The following is a 13,391-nucleotide window of genomic DNA, read 5'->3' as shown; positions in this document are numbered from 1 at the left end:
CTACCTACCAATATCACCCTTGATCACTATCCCTCCGTCGCCCTTCTCACGCCTTAACATTACAGAACGGCAGCGTCAAGAGCTCATCAGCCGTCGGCCGTCTCTCATGATCAATCTCGAACGTCCTCCTCAAAAACTCCCTCGCCTCCGCGCCCGCCTTCTCCGGCACAGCCGGCCTCGCATCGCCGCTCCCGCCAATCTTAAAGATGGCCTGCAGCTGGCTGCAGTTCGGGTGCGGATGGCTCCCCGTCATCATCTCGACGATCAAGCACCCCAAGCTCCAGATATCCGCTTTGCGGGTATACGCCGTCTGCTTGACGACCTCGGGCGCCATCCAAAAGACGGAGCCTTGCAGGCTGACGCGGGGGCCGCCCTTAGAGCGGGACGAGGGGAGCAGCGAGGATGCCTCGACGCGCTTGGAGATGCCGAAGTCCGAGATCTTGACCGCGCCTTTGTTGTCGACGAGGATATTGGCGCCCTTGATGTCGCGGTGGATGATGTCTCTCGAGTGAAGATAGGCGAGGCCAGCCAGGATCTGGCGGACGAAATTCGAGATTAGGCCTTCACGGAAGGGCCCGTAGTTCACCAGCATCGTCGCCACGGAGCCTCCGGGCACGTACTCGAGGAAGATGTTGAGGTGGGTGTCGTCGGAGTTGGAGCCGAGGTACTGCACAATGTTCGGATGCTTAAGGTCGCGCAGGAGTCCGATCTCGTGCTTCAGCGCCTCCACCATCGTGTTTTTGCGCGTGTCGAGCGCGGTGCCGGACGAGGAGGGCATCTCAACTTGCTTGACGGCCATGAGCTCGCCGGTAACGGCGTGCAGCGCGAGGTAGACGCTGCCGAAGGAGCCTTGCCCGATCAGCGTGCCTTTCATGTATTTGACGTTCTCCCAGGAGTCGCTCTCGAGGTAGTCGTTGAGCTCTTCGTCGTACTCTTCGCCGTCGTCGGCGAGCGCTTGGCTGAGCCGCTTGTTCAGCGAGTCACCATTCTCGGTGCCGCCAGCGCTACTGCTCGCGCCGTCGTCGAAGTAGCTCTGCAAAGTGGTGTTGCCGTCGGGATCCGTGACGGCGAGGGTGTCCGATCCGCTTTCCGCGCCAAACGAGACATAGGACTTGCGGTTTGGCTCAAGCGGTGACTCCTCGTCGAGCGGCTCCAGCACCGACGAAGCGACAGAATCCCGGTAAGCCGGTACCGAGTTGAGCCTCAAGACAGAGAGAGGACGAGCGGTTCTGGGAGGACCGTTCAGCCAGGCATCGGAGATTGCCGGCAGCGGTGGTGCATCCCTCAAGCTGGCTGCAACACTGAAGTTGCTCGCCATGCTGAGACGGCTGGCCGCCTTGCTGATTCTGCGTGACCTTCGGACTGACATTCGGATCGTCTTATCGATCTCATCCTTTGACGCATCGGGAAAGTAGGCCGTGAGATCAGAGGTGATGAGCTCGCTTGGGGGTCTGGCACCGTAGAAGTCCTTTATTCTCCTCGCACGAGCACTGGTGGTTGAAGCGACTGTGTCAGACCTTTCCAACTCTTGTGCAGTAGAAGCGATGTGGCGTTCTCGTTCTCTGGCGGACGTAGGAGACAGTGGATAGCTGACTGCGGGCAATGGCTGACCAAGCACTTTCTCGACCTTGGACTGACTGCCTTTGCTGCCCGGTATCATGACCAGTGGCTGTTGTTGCATGGCAATGCTCGCAGCCGTCTTCAGCTGCTCACCCTCAGGCTCACCAGCGTGAATCTTCCGGAAGATCAGTCTGCTTCGGTCCATCCTATCTCTTGCAGCACACACACGCACCAGCTCAGCCTCGTTGAGCCGTCGGCATTTCGAGGGATCGGGCTCGATGCCATCCAAGAGATAGAAGCAGTAGTTCTTGACATGTGCCTCGTTCAGCGCGCCTTTCCTCAGCGTCTTGAGTACGATGTCTTCGGCGGTCTTGCAGCCCTCGACGCTAACGACGGACGAGGTGCCGCTAGGAAAGATAACTCGTATCAGCGCCTTGTCTACCGGCAGCATCGCACCGTTTGTCACTGTGCTATCCATGCTTGGGCTTGCCCGCACGTGCTGGCCGAACCGTGCTGTCTGGGGAGTTTCTGATGCCGTGGATCGCGCTTGGTTTCCGAAGCGCGCCGTCTGGGGCGTCTCCGTTGGCGTGCTGCCTCCAGTTCGACCAAAGTATGACGTGCCTTGCTCCTTCTTCAACCCTTCCTTTGGACTGTTCATCGCGCCATACCGCTGTGCACGTAGTCCTCTGCTCTCCTGATCAACGAGTGGTGAGCCTGGCCTCGAGGGATGCTTCGAGCTAGCGAACGGTAATGAAGCGGCGTACGTTAAGTCGGCAGCGGTGATCTGGCGGGACATCCTCTTCTCCAGTTGCGAGCTCTGGATCGATCTTCCGGAATGAAGCGGTCTGGGTGATCCTGAGGAAGGCGGCGTGTAGGCAGGATTGTCGAGGATGGAAAGCGATTCCTGTCCGATTTAGCACAGTGACACCATCGGAGTCTGTCGAACACCACTCACCCTATTGGTATTTCGTTTTGATGTCCTTTTGTACTCGCGGTTGCGGAACAGCTTAGCCTGAGTTCCAATGCGCACACGGTCGCCAATTTTCTTAACGCCCATGTCCTTCAGGTCTGACTGATCCATCTCCATGAGGTTCTCGCCGTTGATGTTGTTCTCTGATGCACCGTCAGTCCAGCCGAATCAAGGAAGAACCTTACACAGGCCACCCACTCCTGAAAAGCTCAATATATTGGGAGCAGTTGATGCTTCGGAGCCATTCTGCTACTCGCTCCTCGTTCCAGTTCCTGCATTCTAGAATGAGCTGAAAGGCCCGTATATATATATCCAGGTTTATATACCTCACTGAATCCGGGGTGTCGAAGTTCTCCGAGAACTCGGACTCGGTTGGACTTGTGTAATAGCCATGGTTGGAGCTCGCTGTCGCGTGCTGAACTCTGTAGCCCGACATGTTCGTTGCGTACTGGGAGGACGACTGGTTGGAAGAGCTGCCAAGCGGTGCCGGAAATGGCGACTTCGAGGCAAGCATAGCCATGCCTCCAGCGATATCTTTCTGTGGCCGTGGCACCGCAGTCTGTCCCCGGCTGAACGTTTGGTGATACTTTTATTCTGTTCCCCGCGCTACTCGACTGCGGCGGTTCGTCAACGCCGCATAATAATGATCTCGTTATTGTTCTTCGATGGCGAAGGGTTGAAGGTAAGGCGAGCGGCAGTTTACGGGCGACGGCTGGCTGCCCCCGATGCCTGTGTACGTTTGGGTCGCGAAACACGCTATTGGAGACGTGTAAAAGTATTCGTTCTGGCGAAGGGCTGTCTGTACGCGGTGTGCTCTGTCCCTACGCAGCCAGCCGCTCAAAATATCCACGCTGCCGGCAGTCGTTCAAATCGGGACGGCCTTGGCCACGAGGTCGAGGTGAGAACAGGAAGTCGGACAGCGTCTGCGGCGGTCTGGTCTATGAACTTCTCAGCAGCCGAACGATACGAGCAGTGGGTTGAACGGTGCAGTTGTGCCCGGCCAGGCGCAGTGGTTCTCAGCTGTTCCGTACATTCAACAATGGAGCAGGGCACTGCGGCTCTAGCGAAACAACGAGAGACAGAAAACGCAGCGGTTCGTCTCCCGAGTGAAGCACAATTGAGGATCATGAAAGGGTCATTGTTCTCTGGCTGCTCCCCTGAAACATCTGAGGCGCCTAGTGTCTCAGAACTGATGGCCTTGGCACCAACCAAACAGCGAAGCGTGATAGAGAAACGCCCGCGTCAAACACAGGCCACAGTCACGAACCTCTGCAGCTGGCAGCTCATACACATTCGTTTCTAGAGAGATGTGGTTCATGAGAAGTAGAACGAAGGATGCTGTTCAACTACTGTTCTCTGAAGCATGCTAGCCCTCGCGCTGCAACGCCCTGCCGATCGTGTGGCCCAGGAACTCGATGCACACACGCGATGCCGGACCAGAAGACCTCGACGAGACTATGAGCATTGCCGGCTTCTCTTTAAGCACAAGTCCCGTATCAGTATCTCATACCCTCTGAGCCTGCCTCTTGATCAAGAACTTTTTGCCAAAGCGGATTCTTGAGGTGGTCAACAATTGTGAAGGAACCCCTCGACCCCTCGCTCAGCCCCACCGAATCTCGTCTCAGAAAGCCCGCGGCAGCCAGCTCTGAGACCCCAGCTGGAGGACGAAACATTGTAGAAGAGTGTACAGAGTACGAGCTAGGGCACAGATCTGGTAAACTACTTTACACTAACTTACTTCGAATTAATTCGGTCAAGCTCCAGCCGACCTTGGGAGCGAGGGAGGGGACCGTAGGGCTGGAAAATGACCATGTGCAGTTCTCTCGGACCTCACCAAAGTCTGTTTCCGTCTTCGGACCTAAGTAATCGCCGCTTTAGCCTGAGCCGAGGGTGAGCTCGCCTAATAGCGCCTAAGCAGCCCTAATATTACAAGCCTAGCCTTTCTTAGGAAACTAGTGGAGCTACTCAACTTGAAATACAGCGAGCTCGTGGTCATGGTGTCGGGTTTGGGCGTACTTGCTTTAACCCCTAAGCCTGCAGCCAAAGTGGCAGTAATTCCTCTGCACATGCATTTCCGAGGAGTTGGGGAGATCTGACACAAAGTATCTGACGCCAAGTACTGACACGAACATCTGACACGAAGGATTGACACCGAAAGATTGATTTCTTAGGACGTCGGATTATGCTTCAATCTTCGGAAAAAAGACAAGAGCTACAGGACTCGACGGCAGTCTTATAAAACGTCTCCCGTCACGACAGCATGGACGATCAAAACAACTGCACTACAGAGTTCCTGGAAAATTTGAACATTTTACCTTATTTCGGCCAAAACATCTCAGGAAAGCTACTTAAGATGTCCGAGTCTCTGCAAAATCCCAATACGAAGCACGAAATCACAGAGCGAAGCAGATCAGTCGCTCTACAGTTCTGCAAGCACGTCAACGAACGCAGATTCGATCTTTGTTCAACCATGTTCACGCCGGACGCAAGTTGGCTCGTAGTTGCGAATCCTCAGCGAGCTGCTTGGGGCGGACGAATGCTTGCAACAGAGAGAAGCGCTTGGGCTGGCAAATTGCTGGAGCCGTTCGAGGAATGGTCCTATAATGTCCTTGGTGTGACGGCTGAAGGCGAGCGTGTTGTGGTCGAGGGGATCTCCAGGGGAAGGGGGCCGGGGAAAGTGGCTTATGATAACACCTACTTGATGCAATTTCTCATGGACGGCGATAAGATCAGAGATTTCAAGGAGTGTATGGATTGCTATCAGGTGGAGGCTTGGTTTGAATCTCAATTGTGAGCTCATTGGTTTGACAGCAGATGGTGGACATGCTTGATAGCGATTGCCATTTTCATCAACGCTTTCCGTTCTCGATTAGCGATTATATGTATGCGGAGATCTCTGCAAGCCTCATTGGAGTCTCAATAGCTAAAAGCGAAGGCTTCGGATATTTTCTATTCGATGTGAGCCTGGTGGAAGAATGCATTGCTGCGACAACTACAAAGAAGGTCAGGTCTCAGAAGGCTTGTTGCAAAGTCATTTGGAGCATCAAAGGAGGTTTCTCCCATCCTAGGAACGTTCGGCAATTGCTGAGCCAATTCTCTTGGCCAGGCGCAAGCTCAATCTCGAAATGCCACAAAAGGTTTGCCAACAGCAATCGAATCTCAGCTGTGGCGAGGCTGGAGCGTCAATGTCAGCCTAGTAAATGAACTAATCACCAACCTCAAGGCAGTGAAGTGACTTCTCAGAGTGGTTGACTTACACTTTCCCAAGGCAAGAACGATGGCCTTGCCCAAAGGGTTGAGATGCCCTCATTCTCTTGTCCTTGAATTCGTCGTCGCCCAGCCATCTACTTGGATCGAATACATCAGGATTATCGAAGTTGGACTTGGAATACGAGGCAGCCAGAGCTGCAATGCCGACACGTGTCTGTTATCGCATTCAGTCAGCACACGAATGGCAATATATCTGGACCAAGAGAGCTCACTCCTTCTGGAAGGTATTTTCCAAGAATCGTTTCGCCACCTTCCGGAATAATTCGTGGGAAGATGTCTGCAGCAGGCGGAAACATGCGCAGACCTTCTCGGACAACTGCATGGAAGTATTTCAACTGAGAGAGATTGATCAAGGTCATCTCCTCCTCACAATGAAATACAGTTCGGATTTCTTCTTTGACCTTTTCGTAAACTGCTTGATTTCTCGTAAGGAAATAGCACAAGCCCGAAAGGAACGTTGCAGTCTGTAGCATCATTCAGCAGAACGTACAAGCAGGAGACTGGCGCCAGGGTGAGTTACAGGTTCGCTTCCTGCCATGACCATTTGGGCCGCACACTCCTTGATCTCATCGTGAGTTAAACCCTCGCCATCATCATGAATGAGATAATAAACAAAGTCCTTTCTCTCCTTCGGATTTTTAAGCCGTTCATCGATCAGGCTGAAAGCGTAGTTGAAATGGTCGCGCCACATCTGCTTGAGTTTTCGTGGGAGTAGAAACGAGGCGTGACTACCAATAAATAGCATTCCGGGAAGCTCCCGGATAACTCGAAGGAATGGCAGTGCTTTAAAGGCACCGAAGACGACTGCCACCCAAGAATGCAGCTCTCCTCTCTCTAGGTTTCCGAAGGGTCGACCAAAGGCAAGGTCAGCAATGACATCAAACGTTGCGAGGCTGAACCATTTTGCAATGTCAACCGTGCCGCCCGAGCTTTTTAGCTCCTTTCGAATGCCTTCGATGAACTGCGCTGCGTAATGTTGCAAGATATGCTCTTGCGAAGCAACGGCTCTACCATTAAGTGCCTGCATGAATCGTTGTCGCAGTCGACGGTGGTCGTCATTGATTGCATTTGTACTATAAGAGACACATGTTAGTAAACCCAGCGGCAAGGCGGCTGGAACTCACATCTGAACAGCTCCAGTCACCGTGACTCCTCCTCCGAATATGGCTGGGTCCATTTCCATGTGCTTCTTTCCGGCATAAGGACCATAAATTTCATCCCACGCATCAGGGGAAATGTATGCCAATGCATTGGGAGCATAGCGAACGACATCTCCATAGCTTTCATGCAGATTTCGGAGCTTTATAGCCGATGTTCCTCTTATTGTGTGCCAGTTGAATGGGAGCTTGGTGGCTGCCCAGAGTCTGGGACCCGGATAAGACGATAGTGGGTGGAGATAAATATTGTAAAGTGCGTTGAAGACGACATATGCGAGAAACTTGCATGGAGAAGCTCAATAATGTATTCCAACAGGTGGATTTTTCGCCATCACTCTCGAAGGCAGTGAACGTGATGACTTACAGATAGCGTCAATCCAAGTGATAGCCATTCTGTACTTGTGGCAATTGTCAGAACTTCCTTGAGCAGGTGCAATGCCATCATAATCACGGACTCAATCTGATGGTAAGGTTAATGGCAAAGGTGGCACGAAGGGGCTTATCTTGTTCTTCTCAAATGTGGTTTATAAGTGAGACACAGCTTTATGCGTCCCCATACATATCATCGCTCAATCTCAGCGGAGATGTTTTACCTCAACAGAAGGCGAGGACGCTTGCACTATCCTGGCCTTGCAGACATTCTCGCTCTCCAATACGACAGTGGCTTATGTGTTCGACCACATGACGAACTTAGTGCTTACAGCTTGCCATGAGCAAAGAGCTGTAGTAGATACTTAGCAAGTAATTGATTAGTCTAGTCTGAGGGAGTTGTAGTATCTAGGGTACAGAAATAAGCTGCAGGCAAAGTAGTGGTCGTAGAATAGGCTAAGGCTAAACTAGACTAGGATACCAAGCTTGTACCTCGTAACACGCGCTCTTGAAATGGAGCTAGGAGAACTTCTCCGTTACTAGAAACATGTGGGTAACTTATTGCCAGGGGCCGTATGACATTTACGAGATGAAAGAAATAAAGGATAAATTTCACGAGTTTACATGAAATTTTGTGAAAGTGCACTTGCTAATAATGCTTAATGGTTGGTTTCAATGATTGGCGCCGAAGGCGCCAAAAAACACAACTATGTTAAAGGTTTATATCTCGAGTTTGGCTGCAGACTTCTCATTTCTTGAGAATATTTCGGCGAAGCTTTATTTGGCTTGGTGATCTGCAATACTGGCAAAATTTCACCGAAACTTCTGTATTTCTCCAAAATATCTAATAGATTACTGAAATCTCGACCACTGCTTATTGCAGCTTGTGAGATTTACATCACTTGCTCGCCAATCCATCAAGCCTGGGCAACAAGAAATATCTGCGCAGGCTCGACGCCTCGAACCGCAGAACATTCGAGTCTAGCTCATATGAACGGATGTGCAGTGATGCCAACAGTTCGATTAGACTCGATCTGACCCTGAATCGATCTACCAGCTCGAGTCGTCGATTAGTCTATTAATTCGCCTACACGTGGCTCTAGACCGCTGATATCTAAACACTTTTACAGGCTGGGAAACCCCCTAGGCCGTGTTAAGACTTTTAGAGCATACCGTACCAAGACTACGCTAAGATTTTGGATACCGCGGTTTAGAAGCTCTAGATCTAAGTCGGAAGCCTCGGATAAAGTAAGCTTACTTAGCTCGTAGAGCCAACGATTGGATCTATAATCGCTCTACTCGATCTCAGATAGAGTGGTTTAACTCTAAATTCAATCGAACTTTGGCAACACTGCTGATGTGAGGCTGGAGAGAAGTCTTCCGCGGAGGTAGCATACTGTCAGGGGACGTTTACTAGCGTCGAGACCGTCACTGCAAGGCCGACCATCCCAGCGCAGTCACAACCACCCCCCTGTGGACAGTACATCTGGCTTACAAATGAGCTATACACTTCCATTTCAAGACTTGCCTTCTGAGTGAGATCTTGGGTCCCCACCGGCACCATGTCATCCAAAGCCATGGTTTCAAGCGAGCAGCATTCTCGGACGCTTGCCTCGTTTATTCGTGGCATAGAGCGCGTGATTACTTCCGTTCCTTTGTCAGCGGCTCTGGGCCAAGGGAAGTGCGAGCCTGAGAGAGTTTGGAGCATGTGCTCTTTGTTGTACGAAGAATCACTTGCACTCAGATCACCTATGATTGGAGAGCCACATCTGATGCATTTGACCTTGCCGGGAGCTGCAGTCAGCTACGATCGCATCAAAATATATGCTTACTTATCTCGGTGCAAACCCGCCCCCTAAATGTGAGGACAACCCGAGATCTCTTTTCATATCACTCTGTTCATATTAAAATTCGGTCTCGATTGCCCTTTAATGCCCACAACTTTGAGTTCAAGCTCTCATGAATCTGGAAAAGACATATACTGTCATGGCAATCCACCAAGAGACTGGCGCAGGACAATTTCCTAGTCAGGCTGTCCCAGAACCTCAGTCGAGTTCAGAGTTCGCTATAATCCCTGATCTTTTCGAATCTTTCATGTCTCGGGCGCCGGAGGTCAACTCTCATTATTATGATGTTGGAGAAGAGGCAATGATTTGGATTGCTGAGTATGTCCTACCAAGGCAACTTTGGACAGGAGCCACTGCTCACCTCTCAAGTATATGTGGATACACTGAAACAGACCGCAAGCGTTTGCGAAAAGCTGATTTTGCATATTTCGCTGCCATTGCTTTTCCGGATGCGTCGCCGACGAAACTCCGCACTGTGACAGATTGGTTCAATTGGGTATACCAGCCCATCTCCGGCGTGATTCCGGGCTCCAGACAGATATCGTGTATTCAAATCAATGCCAGAACAAATGCTGACTTTCTCTTGTCTTGTTAGGTCTTTGCGTTCGACGATCGTATGTCCGAACTTGTAGACCCGAGTCTCAAGAGAAATTTTCGCTGATGAGCATCAGAGTTAGATGATGGCTTGTTTGATCACCGAAAAGTAGAGGCGCTTCAGTATATAAATGGCATGCTTGCTGTCGTTAAAGATGTCCATTCATCCGAGTCGGACCGGCTTCGACAACCTGCTAGATACTGTCTGAAGACCATTTGGCAGAGGCTGCAAAACGTAAGTATCCCCCGGGTAGCTGTTCACGCTCGGTCTTCAAACTGACCTCTTCTTGGCCAGGATGTTCAATGCACAGCTGGTGATGTTGAACAGCATCCCACTGACGTATACATTTAGCTGACTCAAAACAGGAGCCAAAGCTCGTTGGGCTCGACACATGGTGGAATATTTCGAAGCCTTGCGAGACTCGATCAATTTCAAACCTTCCGAATTGCTTGAGGACACGATCGAACAATACATGCGCTATCGCCTCTACAGTATCGCTGTCACGCCCATCTTCTCTTTCCTGGAGTAAGCTACTTCTGTCTGGCTTGCAAAAGAGGCTAACAGCCAACAGGTATGCATGTAACATTCGACTTCCGGATGAGATCTTTGAGCATGAATCAATGATCGAGATTGAAAGAATTGGGGTAGAGCTTCAAATGCTGTACGTTGTGTCTATTGTCTTCCGAGTTTCCAGACTAAAAGGTCATGATAGCGCCAATGACTGCGTATCGTACCATCGAGAGAGGGTCTGCCTTGCGCGCAATTCACTAGTCGATATGAATTTCTAACACTGAGCAGGACCTTGGTTGTGTCCACAACATCGTCCACCTCTTCCTCCACCACGGTCTTTCATTGCAGGAAGCCTACAATCGGGTGCACTTCTTGATGCGTGAGCGATACAAGCGCTGGTATATGGCTCAAGCGTCTTTGCCGATCTGGGGAGAAGAAATCGACAGCCAATTGCGGCGCTACATCAAAGGGATTGAGGACGTGGCGCTGGCCAATGCTCACTGGAGGTAACTAAACTCTTTTTACGCAGTTAACAGCTTCCGTGGAGGATACTTTATCTAACTGGCAACAGCTTTAGGTCGGAAAGATATTTTGGGAAAGACCGCCAACGAGTTCGCAAGACAAGAATTGTGGAAGTTGCAGGCACCAAGACGGATTGGTTGCCTTCTGTTATACCGACGACAGATTTTCAGGATGCTACCAGAACCGCCGTCCATACTTAGTTCCTTCGATTTTAGTTAGGCTCCACTCTGATTATGGATTACTCAGTCACCTTCGGATAGCTTATAACCGCAACTCCCTTGGATGTAGACGTTTTGAGGTTGGCAAATGAATAGAAGGACTAGGCTAGTGTTATGCCTGACTTCAAGATCTTCTCATATGGCCATCTCATGGACGGCTATAGTGACAGACCTTGTGATACCTAGGACTCAAGGGTTGTTAGCTTAGTTTAGCTACTAGTAAGACTTCATGAGCACCAACTTGTGTCGCGTAGCCATCTCTTTTGTGTGTGGCTCTTCCCCTTCTCGATAAGCCTAGAGCTCCTTCGTCGCTCCCTTCTAACGTGTCTCTCGTTACGAGCTTGATCGCGTCAGAAGGCAACCATACAACACAAACAGATCCTCAGATGCGTTGGCTTCATTCCTAGAAGCTAAAATAGGTTTCTTAGATCAAGTTACGTAGAATTGATAATATTTAAATAACAGGATAGTAGGCTTGAGTAAAGCATAATAAGTTAATAGGAAAAAGAAGTAGGAACGTGACTAAGCAACGTAAGCAGCGCCCGAGCAGAAGGTGAGCAGCCTAAGTAGTGGGTGAGCCGAGGATGAGTTGAGAATAAGCAGCGACTAGATAAAGCGGCGATGCTGACTAACTGAGAGCAATACCAAGGCGGTCACTTTTCGTGGCAGACTACCTGGATAGTTCTGCCACGAAAAGTGACCGTCCTGGGTTGGCATTAGTGTTGGTCAGTTACCATCGCTGCTTTATCTAGTTTTGCTCACCCTTAAGAAGCTTTGTGCAATTCCTCAGGCGTTGGTCATGTAGCGCTTCGTCAGGTCCTTCAGCGTGGTTATGCGGAATGATTTCATGGAATCGGGATACCTCCCTGAATTAGTGACTGGAACTGAGTTTGGTAGATGAACTGTTTGTGCTTGGTCATCGTACAGCCATCGAAAACTTTCTCTGGGCGATCTACACTAGCTTGACGACTGGTATACCTAGAACTACTCGTGGACTAGATAGCGATATCTCTCGACTCTGTAGAACTTCCCTTAATCGCTTGTGGGTTTCTTCGTACGACAAACTATAATCAGGCGGAAAGCCTCTAAGCGCCCCGCCTGGATCATTGACGATGCCTAAAACAGCGAAGAGTCTGTCCCGCGGATCAGTTACCTGCCTATTCCGCATGGCGTAAGCGATATCTAGAAGGTCCGATGCCTCGTGAGCAGTATTCAATCCGAAGACTTGTTTCTCTCGCATTTCCAGAAGCCCAAGCAACAGGCCCATGTCGATGTCTTTCAGGCCAGCCTTTTCCCATTGCGGTGAGATCTCTGCGTATTTGATCATCCGTATGAGTCTGCGAACCCTCTGAGGATCACTGTTCCACACTATCCGACGGTGTCCACACGTTAATGTCGCTCTCTGGGACAGGGCAGCTTCCTGCACCACCCACAGTCTTTTGAACCAGGCTCGACCCATAATGTCCTGAAGGCCTGCATGACATAGCTCTGGAGGATTTGTTGCCCATGGTGCATTCGAATAGTCAGCGGTTTCGCTGCTCAGAAAAGCCAATATCTCCATGCCTACAGCGCTTGTCTCCCTGTCAGGCCCAAGCCATATGATCACGTTCTCCGCACGCTGATAGATTTTTGGCATGATTGCAACTTGATGCGACCTCTCCTCGACATCCCACTGATTGATACAAATGGCGTCGATCCAGAGGACCCTGGGACTATCCGGCGTGCGTATATGGCGAAGCGCAGATGTTAAATTCGTTGTGACCTGAAGAGGGTCACCGTGGATAGCAATAGGGCACGTGGACTTCGAATCTCCCCACGCATAGGAGAGAGCCTCGTAGCTGGGATGGTCGCCCAAGGAACAATGTATGAGCTCTCCTTGTATGGGATCGGAGGATTGATCAAGCAGTATACGGATCAGTCGGATATCCCCGTTTGAGTTCAATGGTACATAGCTTAGGTGATAAGCTTTTGACGTCTGTCTGAATATTAATATAATATTTCTTTGGGAGGAGGTTGCGGACTGCTTAGAGCTCAAGACAAACATACCTTCACCGATTTCCGTGCACAATCTACAGAGAATCTTGCCCAGACGCCGATGGAGAGGCGCCAGCTTTTAGGTAATCCGAGCCAGCGGTCAATGCTAAATTTTAGTGCTGCGAAGGTCCAAGAGTTCTGGAAAAGTTTCCAGTAGTAATCCATGCTTGTAAGAGGTGCCCTTGCAACGCTTGAGGCGATCTGTATAGAAGCTGCCAGAACTGCAAGTTGTGCTCCTTATTGGGAGAGTCCGTGCCGTAGACTATGCTTAAACAGAGGGTTCTGTAAGTGATGTGTACTCAGCTGGAGGTGGCTGTGCGAGGCAGCAGGACAGGCCAA

At 50.6% G+C, this 13,391-nt stretch overlaps 3 protein-coding genes across 3 annotated transcripts; 1 reads left to right on the top strand and 2 right to left on the bottom strand.

Annotated features, from left to right (window-relative positions):
- Window positions 1-46: 46 nt before the first annotated feature.
- On the bottom strand, window positions 47-3,050 carry W97_07181 (STE/STE11 protein kinase; the record flags this gene model as incomplete). Its single annotated transcript, XM_007785160.1, has 4 exons — window positions 47-2,464; window positions 2,516-2,673; window positions 2,729-2,802; window positions 2,857-3,050. 4 exons carry the CDS (start codon window positions 3,048-3,050, stop codon window positions 47-49), a joined length of 2,844 nt encoding a protein of 947 aa, XP_007783350.1.
- A 2,491-nt stretch (window positions 3,051-5,541) lies between these two features.
- Window positions 5,542-6,977, bottom strand: W97_07180 (uncharacterized protein; the record flags this gene model as incomplete). The annotated part of the gene is made up of 5 exons (XM_007785159.1): window positions 5,542-5,704; window positions 5,788-5,954; window positions 6,013-6,264; window positions 6,321-6,873; window positions 6,925-6,977. The coding sequence occupies 5 exons, from the start codon at window positions 6,975-6,977 to the stop codon at window positions 5,542-5,544; spliced, it is 1,188 nt and encodes a 395-aa protein (XP_007783349.1).
- Window positions 6,978-9,312: 2,335 nt separating this feature from the next.
- Window positions 9,313-10,788, top strand: W97_07179 (uncharacterized protein; the record flags this gene model as incomplete). Its single annotated transcript, XM_007785158.1, has 8 exons — window positions 9,313-9,491; window positions 9,543-9,669; window positions 9,769-9,787; window positions 9,845-10,006; window positions 10,134-10,293; window positions 10,340-10,429; window positions 10,481-10,514; window positions 10,567-10,788. The coding sequence occupies 8 exons, from the start codon at window positions 9,313-9,315 to the stop codon at window positions 10,786-10,788; spliced, it is 993 nt and encodes a 330-aa protein (XP_007783348.1).
- Window positions 10,789-13,391: the final 2,603 nt, after the last annotated feature.

Source organism: Coniosporium apollinis (genome assembly GCF_000281105.1).
Source record: "Coniosporium apollinis CBS 100218 chromosome Unknown supercont1.39, whole genome shotgun sequence".
Classification (NCBI taxonomy): Eukaryota; Fungi; Ascomycota; class Dothideomycetes; genus Coniosporium; species Coniosporium apollinis.
Note: the sequence above shows the minus strand (reverse complement) of the source record. Positions and strands in the feature narration are given on the sequence as shown.